Source organism: Periplaneta americana, chromosome 16, assembly GCF_040183065.1.
Source record: "Periplaneta americana isolate PAMFEO1 chromosome 16, P.americana_PAMFEO1_priV1, whole genome shotgun sequence".
NCBI classification, from domain to species: Eukaryota; Metazoa; Arthropoda; class Insecta; order Blattodea; family Blattidae; genus Periplaneta; species Periplaneta americana.
Window position 1 is genome coordinate 22,287,592 of NC_091132.1, and position 27,754 is coordinate 22,315,345.

At 36.2% G+C, this 27,754-nt stretch overlaps 1 protein-coding gene across 3 annotated transcripts in view; it reads right to left on the bottom strand.

Moving 5' to 3' along the window:
• The window catches only part of LOC138716278 (uncharacterized), a 193,713-nt gene that overhangs the window by 15,945 nt on the left and 150,014 nt on the right, over positions 1-27,754 (bottom strand). For all 3 annotated transcript variants that reach the window (XM_069849186.1, XM_069849185.1, XM_069849187.1), the window contains 7 exons: positions 23,104-23,262; positions 21,006-21,134; positions 14,562-15,041; positions 10,087-10,204; positions 3,283-3,410; positions 893-952; positions 204-303 (listed from right to left, as the gene is read on the bottom strand). In XM_069849186.1, coding sequence (XP_069705287.1) covers positions 204-303; positions 893-952; positions 3,283-3,410; positions 10,087-10,204; positions 14,562-15,041; positions 21,006-21,134; positions 23,104-23,262 — 1,174 coding nt within the window. The remainder of the gene's footprint in view (positions 1-203; positions 304-892; positions 953-3,282; positions 3,411-10,086; positions 10,205-14,561; positions 15,042-21,005; positions 21,135-23,103; positions 23,263-27,754) is intronic.

Here is a 27,754-nt window from a genome sequence, read left to right on the forward strand (position 1 = left end):
GGCAAATTCCATGTAATCTATTGCAAATCCTGGGTCTCACTTCATCTCGCCAAAAAATTGTAATCTTGTACAATTTTGGCTTGTTCCACATCTTAAAGCTTAAATGCTAATATAAGATCTATGGAATTCAATAAATGAAATGGAAAAATATACTAACTAAAAAATGAAACTAAAATGACTACTGTCATAAAACATTATTATACCTTTATGATCTCTTTTGTTGATGTCATTTTTCTTCTTCAATTTGCCAGTTCTGGACGGTTGAAAGTCATGGAAGTCATCGGATGGTTTGAAGTCAGTCATCTGGAATACAAACACCATTTTTATAAATTCACTTGTAGTTAATGTACTTATTCTAATACAGTATAAAATTATTTGCAGATTAAATTCACATCACGAGAAGATAGCAGTATAGACTATAGTGTAACAGTTGAATAGTGAGTCTATGTTTCGAAACAGTGTTAACACATTGCAACTGACTAGTACAGTTTTATGTTTCGATACACCTATTATAGCGATTTTGAAATATTTGAGAATTCTGAAGAAACAATGCACTAACAAAGTTTGAAACCACGTTCATAACAATTAAGCCAATAATATATGCAACTCATGTTTAAAAATATAATCGATGCAAACAATTTTCGCACTAGTGTTAAAAATACTTTTCACACATTACATACTGTATAAATAATTAACATGCTTCCCTAGCATTAAAACGTCTACTTTAAGAATGACAGTCTAAAAAGGACTTCTAGAACATGAACTTCCTGACCCTTCTCACAAGTTAAAATGCATACCACCACCATCAGCAGTACCACCATTACCACCGCAAAAGAAAAAAATACCTTAATCAAAGGGAAATTAATAAACCTATGTTGTAAAAATGTATTACCTTTTCAACATCTTCATTAGAACTATCTCGTGCTCTGCAGCCGTTTGTTACCAGTTGCAACTGAAATACATAATACACAAAATTAAGAATATTTTTATTGTCCCACCATGAAAATGCAAGGAGGAGATGAAAGAACACAACAAATGTTTTGTAAGACAACCATATATGTGTGTGATGGAGTCAAAAGAATTTATATCTGAACTAGTTTTAATCAAACGTGAAACATACAATAATGCAAAGAAGAGTTGTGTAATATCAACAAGCATTCGATAAGATAGTTGTGTATGCATGCATTAGAATCAACAAAACTGAACTGCTTTAACAATTCGTGGAACAAACAATACTACACTAAGACAACTTGCACCTAATCAGATTCCTTTGGCAGTGTGCACACAGAATCAGACATGATGCAATGTGACATTTTGCTTTACAATGCCTCGCGACGGCTTAACATGGTCTGCTCACGACAACTGATTTGCTGGCTGTGTGGGTTTGGAAAACTGGCCTAGGCTAGAAAATGGCGTCAATAAATGTGAACTGTCTATATAAGAAATTCTATTGTATTTGGTTATTTCCTAAGGACTCCTACGCCTAAAAATCTGGAAGACAGAAAGAGTCTTAAAATTAAATACTACTTATGTAGTGCACTAACGTATTTTGTAAGTTTATGACTACTTCACAACTCACAATAAAGAAAAATAATATATTAATTCAATAATCAATGATTTATTTATTTATTCTGGTGTAGTTAAGGCCATCAGGCCTTCTCTTCCACAACACCAGGAATACAAATACAATAATAGAAATAAACAGAAAAAAAAAACACTATAAAAAAAGTAAAGCCACACAAAAATATACACAGGTTGCAGTCACACAAACTTTAAATGAGTGATTAAGTATCATAATTAATTGTATCCTAACTAATTAACTAAAATAAACAAGAAACTTGCAGTTTTAATCTAGATTAAAAAAGAAAAGACAAAAAAAAATCAATACTTCTAGCAATACCTAAAAACATTAACTAAGACAAAATTTTCCAATTTAATTTTGAATTGTGATAAAGTCCGGCAGTCCCTGACGTCATTAGGTAACAAATTCCAGAGGCGAGGTATTTCTACAATATAGGAAGATGAGTATAAAGACGTTTTATGATGAGGGATAGAAAGAAGTGCTTGATGTCGGTTTCGAAGAGTTGTAAGAAACTGAAAGCGCGATGACAGATAATTCGGAGTAGAAGTGATAATATAAAGCAGAAAAGTAGGCCTAGTACAAATAATTATTATACACGTGGTGCTTTCATCTCATTTGCCATTTCTCCCATATTTTTAGAAACCACATTATTGTCGTGATGTTGTTTCAAAATGGGATTGTGCAAAACGTATCTTTCATGTACTAAAACAGTAATTTATCCACATCAAGCTCCATTATGAATAATGTGCACTACACAACAATAGTGTTTGTAGATAGTGAAAGTGTGCAATCGCAGCCACTACTAACACATGTGCAGTACACTGCAGCTATCAGACAGTCCCCTCATGATGCAGCATCCAGCAGATCCTGAAGTGAAGGCCGTGAGAAGTTTCACAATCTCAGCAAAGATCAAGAGAAATGGGCATTCCAATACATATTAAGAAGGACGCAGATTGGGTATCGATGAGGAGATTATGAATCTCGTGAGCAAGTGGTTAAAAAAATGGCATACAATCACTTTTTGAATGAAAAAATGCCAGAAAATGAACTACTGTTGGCACTAATGTTAAAAAAAGTTACGATATAAACTGCCAAAAAAAAAAAAAAAAAAAAAAAATACTGGCGATAGAGCATAAATTATTGAACAAAAAAGTCTAGTAAAATTTTTCTGTAACTTTTGTGGTTCCCCTAGAAAAAAAAAGTTATCTGTGAGTGTAATGTTTTTGGAAATGATAGTAGACCATCATTATTTACTTCAGTCCGCCACCTTGCAACTGTGGTGATACAAGTCAGGGTACTCTGTTGTCTCTCGCTACTGTGGTGGTGTTAGTGTGTGTTGGACGGAAGGTCATTGCCAATGACGTTCACATTTACTCGAACATAAATATTGGACTACTATCAATCCTAAAAACATGTTATTTTAAGAATTAAAAACAAAAGTAGAAGAAAAACAAAATTTCACTACACAGAATGTTTAGTAGACCGAAATGTACTGTCTGTATAATTTTAACAGTTTATATCGTTTACACCCTGCATAATATTCGACTAAACAAGTAACACTGCATACATAAAGAGCATCAATGAGTTCCATGTTATGTCTGGAACTTATGTGTTAAATCTTTGTTATACATTAATATAATTGGCAAGGCAAAAGAGAAACTCCTGAACGAAATCTATTTTGTTCAACATTGTATACTTACAACTGTATTTAGTGATGGAGATGTCTCCATTCCAATTGTCTTTGAGAGCATGTTGTTAGTGACATACAAGCTGAGGTATGATGGCCTCAATTCGCTAAGTGCTTCATTCAATACTTCATGTTGCAGATCTAGTAAGCACACAAAAATGTCAACTAAACTGCTGTTATAGTACATTTAGTAATAAATATAAACAGAAACACAAATAAGAAATGGCATAAACAACTCGCTATAAACAGCAAATAATTATATATACAGTTGGAACATCACTTATCTGAGTTTTGATTAACAGAAACCTGGGTTAACTGAGATACCTTATCTTTTTCTCCCTCTTTATGCACGGAATGTAAGAACTGTACAAGCTTCATATTTACACAATCCTTGATGACTTCTCTGTTATTAGAATTACTATCTCTATTATCTGTGACAATCCCCAAACAAACATCTTCGTGAAATGCTGGAAGAAAATTATCCTAGCCTTGTTGTAGCAGTAGAACCCTGTTTGTTCGAAATAAAGGAGGTGGAGAAGTTTCAGATAACATACTTTCAGCAGTTGAAAGAAAGATTCCACAATATTAATATGTGTAACAATGTAGGATAGCATACACTTTATTATCATTTATAACAGACATGTCCTACTATATACAGTGAAACCTGTTCAAGACGGAAGTGACATGGTCCTAATTTTTTTTTCCGTTGTGGACAGGTTTCCGTATTATTCAGGTGTGACATTAAAATGCAATATCTTGTCATTCATATACATGAAAAACAAAATGGCATGCCGCAAACTGCAAGTACAAAATATTCCATTTAACACTCATCACATTAAATCAGCTTTCTGTCGCTCATTACGTTGGTGAATCATCTTGATTAAAATCTCATTTTCTGTATAAATATTATCATAACTCACTCATTAGTCATTAAGCATTACTAAAGTTTACTAATCTCATTCTATTTAATATCTAACACTATACTCTAATACTGTATTGCATATCACTGCACATTATTAATTAATTGGACTAGGAGCCATCTATTAGAAGCCTTGAATTCTGGTTTATTTAATTTCTTTCCCAGTTCAATAGCTTGCTTTGCAGAATAGATCCAGAAATTGGCTTGTTCTTTGAAAGCTCATGAAGAACCCACTCCCACAACAGTTCATTTATTTTCACACAAACAGTTGCTTTCTGGTTCCTTTTATGTCACCAATATTGGCCGCACGTCACTCACTCATTATGATCTTTATTTTTTAAAGTGTCCACCTGAGTTTTCCACAACTGTACTTCTATATTATTTCACATAGACTTTGTTTCTAATTTTCCTTTATCTCGATAACTTTTACTTCATCGCTTAATGTTAATGCCACATTTTATGCAACTTTTTTTTTACCTGGAAATCACTACACTTGCGCTCTGTTTAGCTACGACAGTATACGGGTGTGAAGCATTGAAAATCTTTGAAGGGACTCGTCTGCCTAGTCAACAGGGTCATAAAATTTATGACCGACAGGCCAACACACCCTCTAGAATTTTGCAAGAAAACTTGTTTTAGTGACCCACATATTTCGTATATACCTTGAAATTACACGCTGTTTCAAAATATAGTGTGTCCAAAATATTATTTCCGTTTTGAACAGTATCAAACAGTTTCTGTTTCCGCGTTGGACAGTTTCCGTTTTATTCAGGAAAAATTACACATAATACATACAAATTTCGCTGGGACCAATAAACTGTTCCGAAATAGATAGGATTCCGGATTATTCAGGTTCCGATTTGAACAGGTTTCACTGTACCTATACATTTTGCTAACATTGAAAAAACATACACTTGATAAAATAATGTAACACAAATTGCACTAACAACTGCTTAACATCTACAGCATCACAGAAGTAAACACACGCAGAATTAGTTGCCAGTCGTTCTAGAACTGGGGCATTCTCTATAACAAGAACCAAGAACTTAATTGCGAAATCTTGAATTTGAGATATAAAGCTTCAAACATTTTAGATCTGGTATAACTGCATTGCGTACAACATTCAAATGTTCCTACACGGTACTGTGTTTGTTGGAGGAAAATTAAACTTTGTTAGGATGTGTTATTAAGGATTCAATATATGCTGAAAACAGGAAAACAACGTAACATACATTAAGTTGTTACTCCACTGTACGCCTCAATTGTTGGAGTATAGAGAAGATAGAACAAAAGTTACACAAAGAATAACCTTCACTTGGCCAAACCAACACACAACTGCTGGCTGCTAATGAACATAAAACATGTGAACTAAAGGTGCACAAAGCAGATTTTCCTACCTAACTGCATTACATTTCTTATTTGTAGCCTTACTTTGTGGCAAGAAGAAGACAGTAGCTGTCTCACTGGCATGCACTGACAAACCCTTGGAACATAACACACAGTTATATTTTACATAGTAGTTTTTGAAGAAAAATGTGCCTTTTATGATATAAAGAAACTATTTATACTATGTTTCAGATAAGCAGGGTTTTACCATACTTGTGTTTTATTGGATAATGACGCTTTCAATGGTAGATGTTACTCAACACCAAAATTCAACTGGTGTACAGAATTCTGAGTAAGAAACTCAGTTATCATGAACAGTGTGCAAAATGAGTGCACAAAAACCCAAATACAGCGTCTGTGCTCGTGTTTTTGGACCAATATGACAGAAAGGGAGAATAACTTTTGTCCCATACGATGAATGATGATGAAAGATGGATTGATGCAAGTAGTGTCAAGTGTGTGGGTGTGCACTCACGCACAGAAGAGAGAGGTTGGGAAGGACTGAGGAGAAAGGGGTAGAGAGAGGAAGACATACACACTGCACACAACCTCCCTTCACCTGTAGCAGCCAATACAAAAAAAAAATAATTTAAAGATTTTTTTTTATGACTCTGCAACATTTCTTTCACCTAAAGAAGCACCTTGGTTTTCTATGATTCTTTGAAAGGTGTTTAAAACAGTAATCTCGAATTGGCTTAGATCCCAAGCAGCAAATTTCTATGCAATAAAACTTGTACACAGCAGCTCATAGAGGGCGAAAGGCAACCAGCTGAATGCTGATCTCACATCCACATGCCTCAGCAGAGGTGAACGATCATCTAACAGTACGGGGGTAATGTGTGATTAGTGGTTAGCACGATCCTGCCAGCCATTATAGCTGGTTGTCAGAACCAGATGTTCCAAGCATTAGCCGAAATTTCATGACAAAATTCCCTCCCTATGAAGACTTGAACAACCAGTACATACTTCATAATGTGTATCTAGGCATGTTGCTACAGCACGGGACAACATTTCTATGCAAAGAACATAAAAAGTTAAAGTTTCAGTATGAAAAGTGACTACGTAAAAAGTAAATATGTGGATGTCATGGTCCTAACTTTTGGAAAGTGTCTCATAGGTGATAGGTGATTTTTCGTCTTGGGTGTGCATTCATTTTCATAAAATATTACTAAACATTTAAATAAACATGCACGAAAATTACTATAATATTCACTATTAAATATTTCTCAAAGCAAACATAGACCGTACCTTTAGTATAGATGCCTGTATGAAAAGTTCACTCTCCTCCCCTTAATGGGGAACTTATCGATTACTTTCTTGTTAAAGTTCGGGATGGTCCTCAGAAGTTTATATTCAATGGACAGCATAACCAGTGCACTATGTCTATCTTCAGATATCGTACAAAATACCTATTTGTAATTTCACATTTTCAAATCCAAGAGCTTTTTCATGCACATCCATATTAAATTTTCGATTCAGCTCCTTCCCTTTCCACTTACTAATCTGCACTAAATTTATTGATGATGTAGGCCTTCCATTATTTTTAATAATCAACTTCTCTTCTACAGTTAACCTATAGAAGTTTATATTTTTCAGTTTCACAACAGAAACTTACGAAAAACTTTACCACTACCGCACATTTATTCACAGACTTTTCACTCTTCCACAGATAACAAAAACTAGTTTCCTTTAAATCTGCACATTCCAATGTGGTAAGAGGGTAATAAAATGTCCTCTTGAGACAGCCAACATGGTTGACAACTTTCATTTTACTTTAAAAATAACATAAAAGGGTTTTCAAGTTTAAAATATATAAATAAATAATTAATGAGTAAATACATAAATTATATTTTGTACAAATATTAAATAATATTACAGTGAAACCTGTTCAAATCGGAACCTGAATAACCCGGAATCCTGTCTATTTCGGAACAATTTATTGGTCCCGGCGAAATTTGTATGTATTACGTGTAATTTTTTCTGAATAAAATGGAAACTGTCCAACGCGGAAACGGAAACTGTCTGCTACTGTTCAAAACAGAAACAATTTTTGGACACACTATATTTTGTAACTATATTTTGAAACAGCGTGTAATTTCAAGGAATATACGAAATATGTAGGTCATTAAGATAAAAACAAGTTTTCTTTCAAAATTCTAGAGGGTACGAGGGTGTGTTGGCCTGTCGGTCATAAATTTTATTACCCTGTTGACTAGGCAGACGAGTCCCTTCAAAGATTTTCAATGCTTCACACCCGTATACTGTCGTAGCTAGACAGAGCGCAAGTGTAGTGATTTCCAGGTAAAAAAAAGTTGCATAAAATGTGGCATTAACATTAAGTGATGAAGTAAAAGTGATCGAGATAAAGGAAAATTAGAAACAAAGTCTATGTGAAATAATATAGAAGTACAGTTGTGGAAAACTCAGGTGTGACACTTTAAAAATTAAAGATCATAATGAGTGAGTGGCTTGCGGCCGATATTGGTGACACAAAAGGAACCAGAAAGCAACTGTTTATGTGAAAATAAATGAACTGTTGTGGGAGTGGGTTCTTCATGACCTTTCAAAGAACATGCCAATTTCTGGATCTATTCTGCAAAGCAAGCTATTGAACTGGGAAAGAAATTAAATAAACCAGAATTCAAGGCTTCTAATAGATGGCTCCTAGTCCAATTAATTAATAATGTGCAGTGATATGCAGTACAGTACTAGAGTATAGTGTTAGATATTAAATAGAATGAGATTAGTAAACTTTAGTAATGCTTAATGACTAATGAGTGAGTTATGATAATATTTATACAGAAAATGAGATTTTAATCAAGATGATTCACCAATGTAATGAGCGACAGAAAGCTGATTTAATGTGATGAGTGTTAAATGGAATATTTTGTACTTCTTGCAGTTTGCGGCATGCCATTTTGTTTTTCATGTATATTAATGACAAAATATTGCATTTTAATGTCACACCTGAATAATACGGAAACCTGTCCACAACGGAAAAAAAAATTAGGACCATGTCACTTCCGTCTTGAACAGGTTTCACTGTATTTACTTTCAGAATTGTATTTTTAAGACAATGGCATATGTTTTGTTCTTAACTGTTCCCTAGTCAATAGATGGATGCGACAGTGACAGTTTTAACTAGCGAGCTGGCTATGTTTTGACTGCGAGTTGACAAGTGAACAAGAAATTATGCACGAGCACAGTAGCAGCTCGGAGATGATGCTCCTGGAAGACCATATTTTGTGAACACCCTTCCTTACACCAACTACCTCTCACTCACTACGTTTGTACGGAGATGCTCACCAAGTGAAAGTGTATTGAAATAGAAATAAAGTAGACAGCTTATGTACAGTGTGCAGAAACTTAAGCAACCACATGAAAGAACACAGGTTTAAAAGAAGAAAATGTCGACAAATTAACAGGGGCGATTTCTCAGGGCATGCTATGCTTGCTGCGCAAGCCCAATATTTTTGTAGAATATGCATTTCTCAAAATGGCGTTACGTACATTAAAATTTATTTTGATTTTTTGAACATTGTATAGGCGTAATACCATCCACAGGTTGCACACCGCAAGTATCTCAATGCTTGCTCGTTTCTTGGAGCTATAGAAAAGACGTAGAAATAGCGAGAATATGATGCGCGCGCAAGTGCCTTCCACCTTAGTCCGTCCTAGGCGCACATGCTTCTGTTGTGTTGTTTCAAGCTCTGGTTCGAGAGCTACACCAACGACTATTTAACGTATACAGAGCAGTATTGGCAGTGGAAATGTGATGTGATTTGCGAGTGCAATGTAATTGTGTTAGCTGCTGCATGTATTATTAATTCTTAAACATTAATTTGAAGTACTGCAATGAGTTCGGAATTGTGTGTTATTGAAACCTTATTATTAAATCCATTTTCCCGAAGGACTATTCAAGAGAAGACAGACATTATAGAGAATGTGTGCTCATTCAGTGCAGCTCAATACAACAATGTACATTGGTTGGCAGGGTCGAAAAAAAACTAAATAAACTGTTTGTTGGCCATATTTGTTATATTATATCGAACTTCTACATCCGATAAGCGAATATGATCCATGACTCATAATGATTTCGTAATTTTAAAATAAATTATTTATGTGGGTCTGATTATTTTTATTAATTATGAATTATTATATCCTCCCATCTTCCCCTATGAATAAAAGAGCAAGCCTAACTTTCGTGACTAGCATTCGCCCCTGCAACCAATACAAAAAAGATATGAAAACAATTTACTTCAGGGTGTGCACATGTGCAAGTGTGTATACCCAGAGTCGCCACTGCAAAACAGTACAATTTGACAATAATGGAAAAAAGAAATCAGGGTAAGCAATGTCACTTCGAGGGAACCTATAATGCAAAACTCTGTCTGCCACATATTATACAGAATTTAAATACAGATGTCGTTGGTGAGAAACTGGTTACTGATGGAGCTACAGATTAAACATATCACTGTAGTTGAAATTGTAGAAAATTTGAAAAATACATACCTGACAAACTATGATAGATTTCAAGAGCTAAATTCTTGCAGTTATCTTCAATGTGAGGGTACGCTGTCTGCTTAGGTTCACTAGCTTGTGCGACTTCGGCTATCAGATTTAACAGTCTCTGTAAAAACATTGCATATAAATTATTTAACTATAGGGGATATTTCAAAACACGTGAGATCAAAAATATGTAAAAGAAGGTTTGAATTGCTACAAAGTGAAATTCACGTTTAACATACATCACATCAGTGTCAATTACTTCATAAATTATTTTCGTATTGTTTTGTTCGTACCATCATGTAATGTCACAAGGGATTGTATTTTCTGATAATAGCGATATGCGCGAAATTTCCTACAATAATACTTCCTTTAATGTATTTCACCTTCTAGATACCTGAAATAATACAACAAATTAATTATTTTAATTATCTAGGATTTAATACGTTTTACTTTCAAATAGAAGATGTAAACATAAAATTAAAAACAAATTTTATAGACTGTGTGGAATAATATGTATGATCTTGGAATGTAGGCTTTCACAGCTGGCGTCATAGAGATCGATGTTATCTGGCTTAAGGGCCGTGGTCTATTGGAGCTGTTGCTACCATATGTTTCGTCTGCTACTCTGGCAGACATCATCAGTAGTGTAACACACGGGAGTGCAAAGATCTCCTTAACGTGCTGGGAACGACTGGGACTGTGACTGGTTGCCTTATGGTATTTAAGGTCGGGATGGATTGTGGCTCACCATTGTTGCCATGTTCCACATGTTGTAATTGGCTACCGTCGTGTTTGGCTGTTGGATGAATGGTTTAATGCGTGTGTTTCTCAGGGCCGGGTACTATGCTTGACTGACTTTAGGCCTTCTTCCTTCCGAATGAAGTTGTTCTTGTGCTTTTAGATTTCAATGGCCTCTCAATGTAATAAGATTTGAGAAAACAATAATGCAAGCCAAAGAAGTAGATCAGGAGAAGAGAGAAATTTACGAACATTGCCTCCCCTACCCAAGCACAAAATTTTCCATAACTGGCATATATACAGTTCATTGTTTGAAACCGAGGAGGTACTGTATTTACTCGCGTAATTTTCGCACCCCAATTTTTAAACATCAATTTTGGACTTCTATTTTATCCCTCCACATAATTTTCGCACCCAAATGTTTAAATTCCTATTTAAATTTTCTTTTTATTTTCACTTTAACTGGTCAATTAAATATATTATTATAATGTACCGAAGTACATATTATATTTCCATGCAGATATTCTGCGTCATCATACGATGAAAGAGTAATGGAACGGATCACGGCCAACTAGTCACTCATTACGAGTGCACCTCAGCACATGTGTGGAATTCGGTCCTAGGTTCATAGATATCTATGACGTAGTGCAGAGGGCGGCCACTAGAGGAAACCCAAGAGTTGGAACTTAAAACTGAGACGATTCTTCCGACGCCGGGGTGGAATCCGGTGTGGCTTAGTGGATAAAGCGTCAGCACGTAGAGCTGAAAACCTGGGTTCAAATCCCAGCACCGGAGAGAATTTTTCTCCGTTCCATTACTCTTTCATCGTATGGTCAATTAAAACCGGAAAGTACAGCGCACCCCATGGCTTGCCATCCTTGATCAGCTGTGACAAAGGGTTTATTTGTTCCTATAGTCACCAAACACCCAGCTGGTTTGTTGCTTTTCTCAACCTAATTGGTTCTCCTAAAGGATGGGAATTAGCAGACAAATAGGATCTGTTCCTATACCAATGCAGTTCTTTGAAATAAAATGCTGTTCTTCATAATGTCATGCCATTTTTTTTTATTTCCTCGCGTGATTTATGCACCTCTACTTCGGAACGGATTCCCCCCCCCCCAAAAAAAGTGCGAAAAATACGCGAGTAAATACATTATTACACGATTTGTACATTAATCTTAATAGAATTAGGATCCGTGCTAAATTCCTTGCGAGAAATAATTATTGACGTAATAAATGATTCCGTCAGAATTTTTCACCACCATTTATATTTTTCAAATTAATTAATATTTTAAACTATTCTTGTTAACTTAACAGGCTATCTGATATTATTCGATATAGTACACATATATCTTTTTTTTTTTTTTTCGGAAATTGAAAGTTTTGTACATCTAATTTATTATTATAATTATTAAATTCATTGTTTAAACTACATAAATATTGTACAATTTATTTGTATTCTGGACCCTTGTAGTCAACTGCAATTCAGCAGCAGATTAAAATTTTTAAATTTTATTAGTAATGTTTCACGAAATACCTACTGAATTAACAACTTATTTCACGAAATACCCACTAAAATAGTGACACGATTAACACCGAAATCGCCATTTTATTTCATCAAAAAATATGGTCCCTAAATATCATGGAGCCTCAATATCAAAGGCAATCACTCCATCACATTTGACAAAATGGCTGTTTTCAAATAGGAATGAACTACAATAATTTCTTTTCATTTCTCATGCATTTCTCCATGACAAAAAGGTAAGAAAAGCATGTGAAATCAGATCTTTGTTGAACTCTCTGAAAATATTAATGAAGAAAAAATAACTGAAATGGCATAGCAACATAGCAAATTATGTACGACAAATAAAAGATTTATAACTCCTATGAAGGAATGTGGAGAGAGACTGGATAAGAACTAAAAGGCAGGTACTTAACAAATGTATTAATTTTTGTGTTTCGAAGCCTGCATTTCAATATCTGCCTCTACATTTACAACTGACACTGAAATACTAGAAGTAATTTAGTAATCAAACTGTTGCAAATCTGAAAATAAAGCAGAGCAATAAATCATTTACAAAAGGTTGTGATTCCATACAAAAAGCTTCCTCAAAATTACTGAAAGAATGTTTTGTAATTTTCATGTCTCTCAAGATTAGGAAAGCTTCGTCAAACTGGACCTTCAAACAACAGTAAACCATAACAGGGACATGATGGTTGCCACATGCAGAGCAAATTGCATTAAATACTCAAACCAAGAAATGGATTCAGAACACCTCAAAATCTGTGGGCAGTGGCTGACCATGACAATATCTTTGAAAAATATTGGAGTGCAAGAGGTCAAATGACTTTATTGTCAAATGCCTGGCATTAGAAAACAACAACAAATTGCATTAAATTTGACGATGTTATGTTGACCATACCTACAAGATCATTTTACGTAAATTGTGAACTGCACTCAAAGCAGCTAATTTGATGACCTGTATACGGTAGGGGGTGAAACCATTCTGGAAGTTAACAAATGTAAATACCTCGGAATAACATTTAGCAGCAATCTCGGCTGGGGGGGAACACGTTACAGACACAGCGGGAAAAGCATGGAGAGCGTTACACTTTGTGATGAGGGTACTAAGAAAAGGCTCTGATAAATCCAAAGAGATTGCATATAAATCACTAGTATGTCCAGTAATGGAATATGGTGCTGCATGTTGGGATCCTTACAGATTAGAACATATTAAGACACTGGAAAAGATTCAAAAACGGGCTCTCAAGTGTTGTCGGAAAAATTCACCATTAAGATGGGACCACTCACGGACAGGAGAACGTGAATTCGATTATACGCACTGTTCAAAACATACAGAGGTGAGCCTGCCTGGAGAGAAATAAAAAAATAGGTTGCAACCGCCAAATTACTCTTCAAGGAACGACCACTCATATAAATTCAGGGAAAGAAGACAGAGGACGGACACTGGAAACTTTTCTTTTCTCAATCGTACTATCAGGGACTGGAATGCTTTACCTGCAGACTTACTAAAGGCTTTACCAACAACCAAAAATGTATTTAAAAATAGGCTTAAGGACTTTACTAATGGACGGTAATTATACACAGTATGTAAAGGGTGTAAATTATATTTTGTTATTGAAGTGTTGTATCAGTGAAGAATTATGTTGTGTCGGTGAAGTGTGTTGTGTCAGTGAAGTATGTTGTGTTAGTGAAGTGTGTTGTGTAAGTGAAACGTGTTCCTGTCAGTGAAGCTTTATAGTTTATAGTGGCTGTGCAAAGTATTTGAACAGTGAAATGTTTTTGAAGTGTTAGTGAAATCAGGATAGAATCAGTGAAATGTGTCATAGTTCCAGTGCAGTGAGTGAGTTGACAGCGAAATGAGTGTAATGTGGAAAGGTACTTGTGCAGATATGAACATATCATACTCGTGGGTCTTAGTTCGAACTTAGGTTTAAGATACAAATTAGATTTATTTTAAATGTTATTTTAAGTGATCGTGCTTCATTTAATTTAGGATATTCCCTATTATTATTATTATTATTATTATTATTATTATTATTATTATAAATTATTGTTAGTATTAAGTATTAATTATTGGTATTGTTATTAAATGTATTTTTAATTAATAAGTTTATTATTGTCATTATTGAGTGTAATTAGTTACCACTGCCACCGGGTATATACCCATTGCAGTGTGAATAAATACATACATACATACATACTGAAGTGTACTTACTGCAATAACTCTCCTTTTAGTGTAAGTGATTCCCATGCTGAAACAATTCTTGTGGATATCAATAATGCGCTTACAGACAGGATTCAAGTGACCAATTGCTTGATCAGTACTATTTCTCCACAGCACTGATACTACTAATGGACGGAAAGCTGGCTGAATTAGCTTCTTTCTCAGCTCAAATCTGTTCTTTACGAGAAAAACGGAAAGATCATCTTCCATAAGTTCCACAATTATATCCAAGATAAGAAACAGTCGGTCCAACTTTTCATTTGAACTCAGAGTCTTGAAGCTGTTCTTTTCTGTAAATGCTTCAATATAATCACCATCGAAGTCCGGTTTGTTTAATATATCCTCACATTCATCTTTATCAACGCAAACTGAATCACTAGGTTCACTTTGTTCATCTGTGGACGATGTCATATCATACAATTTACTTATAACATCCATAAAAATTCCATTGCTTGATATCTCGGGTGTGTACTGTAAAAAACAGAGAATAAATTAAAGCAGTTCAACAATATGAGTGTACAGAAATTAAATTACAGTCATATTCATATGGGTTCCTGAACATGAAAGAACTGCACAGAATCAAAGTGAACATCTCTTTGCCAGACAGGGATCTTTGAAAGAAATTGTAGGCTGAAACCTGTATTAGCCTCCCACTGGAAACAGGCAAACACTCGTACGTTATTAGGACCTGAAGGGATAAGGAACATCTGAAGTGCTGGAGATCTGCTGAAGATATGAGACATGTTAGGTTCTTCATAGCTAAGATATTCAAATCTGAAGCAAAGAAATAACAATTTGACGTTTATACATTCAGGAAAAAACCAACTAGGCCTACACTAGCTGGTAAAGAAAGTCAATCACTTTCTGCATCAATTTTTTTTTTTGGCTGCCTTTCAATGGAGAGCAACAGGCTCATGTCAGAAGATTTACTGGCATGTAAAAGAATTCCTGCGGGACAAAATTCCGGCACATCCGGCAACGCTGATATAACCTCTGCTGTTGCGAGCGCCGTTAAATAAAACATAACATTTTCATTGGAGAAGAACAACATTTTACATACAGCAACTTGAAAGCTTCTTGCATAATTTCATGTAGTTTTTGTTAGATGATTGTGATGCAGTTCGTATTCAAAATGACGACTGCACATGAAGTACGTCAAAGCAATGAGCTGTGACACTTTTTGAGGAGAAGAACATTATTGCAAACATTCACAAGCGTTTAAAAGATGTCTATAGAGATAAGACATGTTCATGGCCTCAGCCATCTGGGTGTGGCTCTGAAGGAGTAATTCTGCAACACTACGGGCCCTATTCATAGACATTCTTAGCGCAGGCTTTCGGTGGATGATCAGCGAACTAACGTTTTCCGTATTCATAAACCAGTGTTAGCGATATATGATATGATATGATATGAATCCTGTTTAGCACGCTTGTAGCATGGGCTAAAGAAATGTCTATGAATAGCACCCTACAGGGCTAATCCTGATAGGTATATTGCTGACTAGTGAAACAACGTGAAGAGATGATTTGTGTGTGTTCATCCTCATAAAGATGTTTCGAAAACTGGTTTTTTGTATTCAGGTGAAAAAGGGAGGGAGGAGGAGTTTAGATTGTAACGACTCCAACGAGTAGGCTACCCTTCTCACCCCCCCCCCCCCGTCCATTTTCACCTGAAGACAAAGATAGAACCAATCTTCGAAATGTTGTGAATTCTTTAAAAATAAGCAATGTAAAAAAATCTAATCTACACCTCTTCTTTACACTCTCTAACTATTGTCTTCCCCTCCTTTAGATCAACATGATGATGATAATGAGCTATATTGTTAACCCTTTGAAGCGCAGTGGTTACAGTACATAACCACCTTTTAAATTTGAGTTTCCTGCCTACTTACAGTGTGATTTTTATTTCAAAACTACTGCGTTGGTTTCACTGATCCCTAGTAACTGTAGAAGAATTTTATTTTCCCTACATTTGTGTTGCTCCACTAAGATGGCCGACGTTGTTGTGTATAGTTGGGGTGTGGAAGACTCGCTACGTGTTTTTATTTCAGTTGTATGCTAAAATATCACAGTTACGTACGTTTCTATTTAGTATTATTTGTCTTTCGGTCTTTTGGAACATATTTCAGTAACAAGATTGTAATTTCTCCGACACATGTGGTGTCAATATAGAAATATTGTGGTGGTTTCAAAACGTAACCACCATGCAAACAGGGTAGTTATGCTTATCATATCCAACAAAACATTCCATTTTTGTGTCAGCTTATCCATCAAGGCTACAAGGAAGAGATGGTTGGTGACAATCACAAAGTGTTTTTGACAACTTTTTCACAAGTTTGAATCTGATGATCTCTAAGACAGCAAAATGTGTATGCATGTGGTACAGTTAGACATGGGCGTATTGGTTTACCACACGACGAAAAAAGAGACCGTGGTGAGAGTGATAGCCGTACGTCATATGCTGGAGTGTCCTGGCTCAAGTAGAAGGATAGAAGGTCCATTCGTTTCTTTTCTAATTACCACGCAACACATGTGAAGTGGCACTTTGCCTTAATGAAATCAGAAACTGTTTCCTTTTGTATCATTCGCAATAAGTCTGAAAGCATTGTGTTCTGCAGTATTGCATAGTGATTTTACCATGAAACCACCCATTTTCTGTGTAAAAAATGAAAATTTTTAAGACTTTTTAAATTTGAGGCACTTCTCTTAGACAAATAAAAGTTTAATTTCATTGCAAACACAATTTTTTATTTCCTCCCCAAATGCGTGCATCAAAGGGTGAAGACCTTCCTTCAGAAGATTATACAGTAAAACCTGCCCTTAACGGAATCACAAGGGGACTGGGAATATTTTCCATTACAGTCAGTTTTCCATTTAGTGAAGGCACAAAAATTAAACAAGGAACATGTATGTAATTCAAATGAAACAACATATCTTACTCGATTAGTTATTCACAGCATAAATTGTTGACATGGAAACATTACATTCAACGTAAAGAAATTATTCACTTTATTTATTTATTTTTTTCCAGTAGGCAAGGAGTTTTTTTTTTTTTGGCTGCCTGACTTTCCACAAATATTAAACATCTTTCGAGTATATCATTAATATTGAAATTATTCATAATATATGCTATTGGGTTCGATTACTAGGCTCGACTCTTGGGGAATTTTCCTTGGAGAAGAAAAATTCCCTGGGTGTCTAGAGTATGGTAATTAGTATGAATCCGAGTGTGCCGGATTATTCAAATAAGTAAATAAATAATATATCAGGACTGCCACTGGGCTGAAACCCGAAGACATATCATCACCACATTGTCGAGCTCAACCAGAAAGCACCAAGACATGCAACAGAGTTTAAAAAATCTGAAACTAAAATTCTATAGAATGTGTGGGATGCTTGAAATTTTTTCTAAACGATTCGAAACATTGGAAATTTTCCATATAAAGTCTTATTTTAATCCATTTTTCTGCATTAGACAGTTTCCATTTAATCCAGGGAATTTAACACATTTTCCATCCCTGAACTCACGGTCAGAAAATATTTCTGTTTAATGAAAGGTTTGTTTTAATTGATTGGCAATTGATCAGGTTATGCATGTCTCAATGCCAAAATATAAACTGCACTGCTTACGCCACACTCTCACCATCAAACCTGCATTGCCAACAGTTTAGACCAGGCCTGCACAAACAGCACTCAACGAGCGCGCATGCTCCTTCGGAGCGGGAGAGCAGGGTTTACTGCTCGCCGAAACGGAGAGGAAGATACGTCAGAATGACATAGACTTGCTATAGGTAGAGGAGGAAACGACCACTCAGTTATCTAGTGGAGTGCAATGTGTAGGCCTATTCCCAGTAACTGTTTCGCGTTGCTTACCTACTGTACATACAGTACAGTATGGAGGAATCTAAAAGACGGAAAGTAACATTTAACAGTTTACAGCTCGAACTTATTGATCTTCAATGTGACCTAAGGGATAAAGATCGTTTGAATAATACTACTGGCCTGGTTGAGTTTTACAAGACTAAACATTAGCAATAATATCCACGACTACACAGGCTGGCTGTGAAAATGATTGCTATGTTTGGCTCAACATTTATATTTGTGAGCAACTGTTTTCTTTAATCAACTTTAATAAAGGCAGACATCGAATATCTATAACTGATGTTTCATTACGATCAGTAGGCTGCTGTTCCTTTCAGATGCCAACAGCATAAAACCTCGTTTTGATGTACTGATAAATAAAAATATAACAAAATGATATTGTACATTTAAGTAGCTATAGAATTTCTATTACTTCTGTAAAATAAATATTTCTTTATTAATTAATAATAGTCCAAGATAGTTTTGCAAACACTGAATGCGAATTCATTTCATAAGCACTCGTAATAGTACTTCCTTTGTGTTTATTTTGTACAAGATCCACCCCTTCTTCCAGTCCACCCTTATACAGAGCGTAGCTATTATCTGCATTTCGCTCATGAGCTGTGAGCCGGCTTGGAGAGCGCAAACCTTGTGCAGGCCTGGTTTAGACTATGTCATGCATGAATGTCACTATCCAGGTTTGCTACAGAACATAGAGCCATGACATCAGTAGCGGCCCGCGGTTATAAAGGTTGGCAGTTCTGCATGAAAAATAGTGTATTTAGCAAACACATGCTGTTTATTGCATTTAAATCGGATAACGCGTGTAATTACAGTCCCTTCTCGAAGTTGTACTCCAACAATCCGTGCGCCCTGCCCACCCTGTGCGCTACACCTCTCCCACCTGGCACAACTAGTCACCTAGTGGAGATATGCCCCTCATGTTGATACCTGAATGAACAACCATCAGGAACTTTTTATCGTTCGAACGCTTTTAACTCCTACCGAATTTCTTTACGTCAACTTTTCTAGCCTACACCCATACTGGCAGACGGAATTATAAAACAGAGAGCTGGGAGTTCCTACAGATTTGCAATAAAGTATAGTAACTTGACCAGTTTGTGAACTGTTTGTTGCATTATTAAATTTAATTCCTTGGCAAGAAATATGTTGTGGAACACAATACAAATTCTCTGTGTTTCCCACTCATTACGTTAGCCCCGCCATTAACCAGCACAATTAATTCATGTGGTTCAATTATGACTGAATTTCCATTAAGCCTAAATTCTATTAAGATAGTTTGCACCAAACTTTCAGCGTCATGTCTTGGTGGCAGTGAAGAGAAATTTCCAATAATTTTATTGCTATCCAACAATTAATTTTGAATTGTTTTCGTAGTTCCTTTCAATTGTGACGAGCCCTATAAATGATCTTTGGAAGTTTAATCTAAATGTGGAGTAAAATCAGTCAAACCCCGAAATATACCGCGGTTTGTTGAATCTCCTGATTCAGCAAGTCCTCGAATCGCTAATTCAAATGCGGCACAGAATTTCACACAGTTAATTTATTTTAGATAGACCATATCTCTTTTTAGAAACATTTCCTTCTTGTTTCTGAATGTTAATCCAATACGCAGAATCAAGCTGTGTTAGAATATTTTAATATCGTTAACAGTGACAAATCTGTTTGACTTGAAATGAGTTTTCGAATTTTCATGCTCTTACAGTTTTTTAAGTTAAATTAACTAAATCCTTCACTCCGGTCTTTGTCCATGTATTTTCTCCTCTAAACAGAATACACAGGTGGGGGAGAAAGCGTTTTCATGAGCGCAGCAAAAAACCAATCGTTTCCATCACACATTTCGGTATTAAAATACTAGTAGGCTACATGATTTCTTGGACTTTTTCCAGAAATTTCCAAATTTAAATTTGGTGTAGGATGTCCTAATTTCTTAAGTTAACGTGCAATTTCTCTTTTAATTTCGAAAAGGCTTGGTCGATTAGATTTTCATTTCATTCATTTTTAATATAAAATATTTTCTTAGACACACTGACTAATCATCACACCACCCACAGTACTATAATACACTGGAACTGTAATGATATACAGTAGTTTAGAAACCTGTGTTCTAACACAGGTCATAAAGAGATGAGGGTGTTGGCGGTTCTTTTGTATACTCGAACAGATCTGCTTCGGTTGCAGCTCTAATGCAGTCTTATGGGATGGTGAAGAAAACCAGTTTTCTGCTGCCGACTACCCTACGTTGAGCTTCAGGAACTGCCGATCACAGATCCGAAAAGTACACTACAGATAAAATTCTCCAGCAGTTCAAGGCTCCTACAGACAGTAAAATCTCGAATTGAAGGAGAATGAATTGGAAAAATAAATGAAACAATGAACTAGATTACATAAAAGCACATTTTCCATTTTTAATTTTACAGGTCCATTTAAATGGCAGTTCTGCAGCTCTGCAGTTCTTATTGTAGAGCCGCCACTGCATGACATATGAAACTTATGAAATTGTATGCATAGGAAAGTCTGAAAATACGTACACGAATACTTATTGATAGCTTACCTCTTCCTCAGTATTAGTTAGAACTGATCTGTAAAATTTTTTCATATATGGAGCACAAGGAGGATGCAGCCACATAATCTTCTTGATGGTCGACACTGCAGGTTCAAGTAAGCAAGCATCATGTGTGGTCTGAAACAGACAGAAGTAACTATATCTGCACCAAGTATTCACCACCACCACCATCAAGTGTCGATTTTGTAAATAGTGCAGGGCGTAAGAGAGGCAGCACCCTACACAAAATACACCTGAATTCCGTTGACATCCCATAAAATGTAGTGTTGCCTGTAACCATAAAACTGAGAGCAAGAGACACCCAGTAGACTATACATTTCCCAATTTTAATTCTCACATTTTCTCATAATTTCATGTTTATGTAGGGATTAGGCCTACAATGTGAAAGAGACCAAGTACGGCTCTATTCTTGGCAAGTACATGGGCTATTCCATATGAAATCAACCAGTAAAAAACCTCGCATTTCTTTTATACTCGTAATTTTTTCCCTATTTATAGAAGGTGCTGAGGGGAGTGCATTTGCAAAAATACATTATCGAAAGTCAAACGGTTTTCATATTGTTGAGCGACAAATTTAGCATATTTTAGAAAAACAAGCCTCTTTCAGCGCTCAGAACTCTGGAACCATTTACTGTAGAACATTGAACGAGAGCTCAATTTGAAGCTGACATTTGGTAGGTTATGATAAGAAGTAATCCTTATTTTTACTGTGTACAGAGACCTGAGAGAGGAACATAGGTTAAGGGTGTTTGAGAATAAGGTGCTTAGGAAAATATTTGGGGCTAAGCAGGATGAAATTACAGGAGAATGGAGAAAGTTACACAACGCAGAACTGCACGCATTGTATTATTCACCTGACAATTAGGAACATTAAATCCAGACGTTTGAGATGGGCAGGGCATGTAGCACGTATGGGCGAATCCAGAAATGCATATAGAGTGTTAGTTGGGAGACCGGAGGGAAAAAGACCTTTAGGGAGGCCGAGACGTAGATGGGAGGATAATATTAAAATGGATTTGAGGGAGGTGGGATATGATGATAGAGATTGGATTAATCCTGCACAGGATAGGGACCGATGGCGGGGTTATGTGAGGGCGGAAATGAACCTTCGGGTTCCTTAAAAACCATTTGTAAGTAAGTAAGTACAGAGACAGATAATCTGATTTTACTTACTTTTAGGCTTTTTGCTCATTTGTAAAAATATAAAAAAAATATTGAGAAAAAATCTTGCATTATTAAGAGGAATTCGGCATTGTTTGCTTAGTGGTACGGCAATAAGTTTCGAGGGTATTAAATAAATTATTTTCACACGCCTAGACTAGAACGGCGCAGTACCGCACGCACTGGCCAAGAGATGATGATAAGCAAGCGTTGGGCGTCATTCTACTCCTGTGTTTATGAAAACTTGTGATAAAGCTAGCCCAGCTATGCACTACTAGACGAAACATCACGTGTTTGTCTCCTGGCCTTGCTTGTCTCGGCTAGCTCCCATCTCACAGTCAGCTGGTTAGTTCACGTGCGTACTATTTATTTTCTTTATTTGATATTTTCAATACTTTCTTATCAACATATCATCAGTAAAAAATATGTGTTTATTTGTACTTTCAATGCGGAATCTAACTATATATTTTTTAAACTATTTTTTCCTAGGCAAAGGCGTCTTAATGAGCAAAAATCTAAATTTCTCCATTTCCATAAAAAGTAAGAAAATCTGTTTATATGTCAATATAAACTTTAATTTCTCAGCATCAAAATAAACCATGATTTTGATCATTGGGTGAAAGGGTTTCGGAGCCACAACAGTTTAAAGTTGCTAATTTTATGAAAATACGATAAATGTAAATATTATTAATTTAAACACTATTTAGTTCTGATGCCTCAAACTTTGCACAAAGCATGATATCACAGTTGTCTACAGACAGAAAAAGTTTCATTGTATTTAAAAATTGCAAGGTCAATTTTCTCTATATTTCGGTCGATTTGAGATGGAATAGCTCACATGGACATGTTCTGCCAACCGTTTGCCACTGACCTAGAGCATAAAAAGTTGAAAATTCAGATAATGAAAATATATGTTAATACTTACATGAATAAAATTCAGTAAGCAGAGAACAATTGAAATGTTAGGGTAACGCTTGTCAGAGGTGCAAGAAGAACAATACTCCAAGGCAGATGCCCACTGCTCAGCTCTCATCAAGGATAGGATCGTATGAGTCCTTGCTATGTACATCTCTAGAGGCTTGCACTGCAAAGAGAGATTGTTTCAGATACATGTCAAGACAAGCCATCCATTACACTGTACTGTATAATCTATTTGTATTCCAGAGGCTGCTATGATAACTCTTTACATAAACTGAGTCCAATTGTGAAAAGAATAAACAATATTTCAATTTTTCTACTCTACAATCATATCTTTTAAAGATAAAACCACATTATGAAGAAAAACAGTAAAAAATAGAGCTGTCGAATTAACTGAACTGATTAAATGACTAATTTTAAAATCAAATTGTACCTGCAATACTAGAGTCCACACGTCAAGTATAGTAACAAGACAACTAGTGTTAATACTAGAATTTGTGCCACTGCAATTTCTTATTATTAAGTAAAATTAACCAATTCTCGTGCAAATCATGCTTATCACAAACATCACATTATTTTTTTTTTCCATTACATTCTATATATATCTTTTTTGACATGATAATTTTGTAAATTTCGATTTCCTGGCCATTTTGTGATTTTGATTTCAAATATGAATCTATTATTTCTTCTTCTCTCTCTCTCTTTTTAATTTTAAAATTAAGATATTTCAATTGCATCATTCCCAGATAAATTCGCCTCTAGGTACTGAATATGAACACAACCTGTCCAATAGTTTAGGAGAAATACCTGTACTGAAATGGCTAGATATACAAACTACACAGGCTGAATTATTTTTTCGAATAAGTGACACTAAAAATGTGGTGCTGTGAAAATTTCGAAATACAGGAATCCTCCTTTATCTGTGGGAGATACATTTTGAAAAAAACCGTAGGTAATAGTGGACTCTCGAAATAAATCTCTTTTTTCGGTAACATACCTATGATATAGGTTAACTGACAAATTACAAACAATAAGATATACAAGCATATAATAATAATAATAATAATAATAATAATAATAATAATAATAATAATAATAATAATAATCCTTACATAATTAGGAACATTAAATCCAGACATTTGAGATAGACAGGGCATGTAGCACGTATGGGCGAATCCAGAAATGCATATAGAGTGTTAGTTGGGAGGCCGGAGGTAATAAGACCCTTGGGGAGGCCGAGACGTAGATGGGAGGATAATATTAAAATGGATTTGAGTGAGGTGGGATATGATGGTAGAGATTGGATTAATCTTGCTCAGGATAGGGACCAATGGCTGGCTTATGTGAGGGCGGCAATGCACCTTCGGGTTTGTTAAAAGCCATAAGTATATACCAGTAGTCAAAAAGTAACCGAAGATGTGTAGATTATGGCGCACCTGTGTTATCTCCATCAGTATGACTTACCAACAAAGTACCATTTTAATGTTGCAATTTTTGTTTTTCAAGTTCAAGGCTTATATTGTCCAAATTATTGTACTGACTTATCTTAGCTGTACATAATCATGTTTAATGTCAAAACATTAATTTTGTTGGAAATACCAATATAAGTTCAATTTGTAGATAAGTTATATTTTTACTCCAGAGTAGTTGTGTAGGCAGGGCCCAGTGCTTTGTTTGAGGCCTATAATGCTATTAAGGCAGCCCAGATGATAGGTGCTGTGTAAAAAATATTGTGACAGCTGCAACGGGGTTTGAACACGTGTCCGACAGGGCGCGCGGCAGCCGAAATGCTGGTACGGGGAGCATCTGCATGCTGAAGGGCAGAGGGGGTGTATTACGTCAACGCAACGAGGGGAGGGTGCGCCCGCAACTGCTGCAACTGTGTCAGCATCTGAAGGCCTGAGTTCGAGTGCAGTGGACCGCAGTTGGATGGACCTGAGTTCGAGTGCAGTGGACCGCAGTTGGAGGGACCTGAGTTCGAGTACAGTGGACTGTCCCTGAAGGTCTGTGGTTCGAGATACTGTGAACTCGAGTGACTGAGCTAGAAGAACTGTGAACTGAGAACTAACAGTTCTGATTTGTAAATAGTGCTTTGTAAATATTAGTTAAGATTAACAGTTCAATGTTGTTCGTAATAGTCCAAGTAAATTGTCATTGTCGTTGTGGAGTGCAATAACGAACGCTGTGTTGCTGTGCGGAGAGCAAATCCCATTGTTGCCGAGAGCGTTAATTGTGAATTGTAGAAAGGAATTATTATTGTTGAGTTGAAATAAATTTACAATATATATTACCGAAGTTAATTGCAGATAACTGAAACCACAGATATAGATTCTGCAGATAAGGGGGATTACTGTAGATTTTTATATCATCAAAAAAATTCATTCCATACTTCAGATAATGAGAAACTAAAATTGGATAAGTGCAACCCATATCTGGAAAGATAGTCAGGACTACTGTACCTGATTTTAATTTCCCACATATAATGCAGTCCATGTTACCTAAGTATTGTATTAAGAGAAACGACCAGTAATTTCTATGATCCTCCATATCCAAAGGTCTCGTGATGAAATAGAAATTATATCTAACACGCAATCTTTCGATAATGCACCAAATGTAATGTTTGATCATATATATTATTTTAATGTACCGAAGTACATATGATATTTCCATGCAGATATTCTGCGTCATCATACGATGAAAGAGTAATGGAACGGAGAAAAATTCTCTCCGGCGCCAGGATTTGAACCCGGGTTTTCAGCTCTACGTGCTGATGCTTTATCCACTAAGCCACACCAGATACCACCCCGGCGTCAGACAGAATTGTCTCTAATTAAGTTCCAACTCTTGGGTTCCCTCTAGTGGCCGCCCTCTGCACTACGTCATAGATGTCTATGAACTTAGGACCGAAGTCCACACATGTGCTGAGGTGCACTCGTTATGAGTGACTAGTTGGCCGGGATCCGACGGAATAAGCGCCGTCTTAAATCACGAAGTGATTTCCGCATAGCCTATCATATATATTATTTTAATGTACCAAAGTACATATGATATTTCCATGCAGATATTCTGCCTCATCATACGATGAAAGAGTAATGGAATGGAGAAAAATTCTCTCCGGGAACCCAAGAGTTGGAACTAAAGGTACGGTCACACGTCGCTACTTTTATACTGCAGCTGCAAAAGTTGCGTGTCGTGTTCACACGTAAGCCAAAAGTAGTGCGCTGCACGCTACTTTTCGTGCTGCGCAACCCGAGTGCTGCAAAAGTTGCAACTGGAGGTTGCGAGTCTGTTCACACGCAAGGCGCTACTTTTGCAGCCGCAGTCATGCTGCAGGTTCCCATCTCCGTGTTGACTTCTCAATACACATTTTGTGGTTATGTTCGCATTATTAAGAAAGTCATGCGAAAGCTTCCTTATCTATTATTGCTTTTCTGTCGTATCTAGTATTCAGAAATTGACATTATTTTTACTATAAAGCTTTTAAAAACGCCTATATACTTAAATGATAACCAACAGTATATTCACGTAATCAATGTTGGCAACCCTCCTGTTTGGAACTGCGCTACGGAAAATTTTAAAAATGAATTATATCGTCACCAATTATGCTCAGACTGTGTTGTATATTTAATAACTGTTACAAATAATTTATTTTCATCACATTTAACATTAAAATATATCCAAACAATAAAAGTATCATTGACACATTTGGGTGGTAACACTGGTTGCAACCGCAGCAAAAGTTTCAACAAAACCGATATCAAAAATGCTGCGGCTGCAACCCTGAGAACCCTGTTCACACGTCGCTACTTTTAAGTTGCGCGCAGCATGGAAAAGTAGCGGGCAGCAGGTTCGGCAGCCGCTACTTTTCGGGTTGCACCGTTGTTCACACGTCGCAGTACAAGAGTTGCGCAGTTTTTTGTACTGCAGCGCTGCAAAAGTAGCGACGTGTGATCGTACCTTTAATTAGAGACAATTCTGTCCGATGCCAGGGTGGTATCCGGTGTGGCTTTGTGGATAAATCATCAGCATGTAGAGCTGAAAACCCGGGTTCAAATCCCGGCGCTGGAGAGAATTTTTCTCCGTTCCATTACTCTTTCATCGTATGATGACGCAGAATATCTGCATGGAAATATCATATGTACTTTGGTACATTAAAATGATATATATGATAGGCTATGCGGAAATCACTTCGTGATTTAAGACGGCGCTTATTCCGTCGGATCCCGGCCAACTAGTCACTCATAACGAGTGCACCTCAGCACATGTGTGGACTTCGGTCCTACGTTCATAGACATCTATGACGTAGTGCAGAGGGCGGCCACTAGAGGGAACCCAAGAGTTGGAACTTAATTAGAGACAATTCTGTCCGACGCCGGGGTGGTATCCGGTGTGGCTTAGTGGATAAAGCATCAGCACGTAGAGCTGAAAACCCGGGTTCAAATCCCGGTGCCGATGAGAATTTTTCTCTGTTCCATTACTCTTTCATCGTAATGTTTGATGTTAACTTTTCAATCAAACAGAACATGTAACTTTGTAGATGCATATTTCACGACTGATTACAATATTTTTATCCGAATCTGAAGTAACATTTCACACTTGCTGTCACACTGATTGCAGGATCACATATATCCCACTTGACTTCCATCCAGTTAACACTT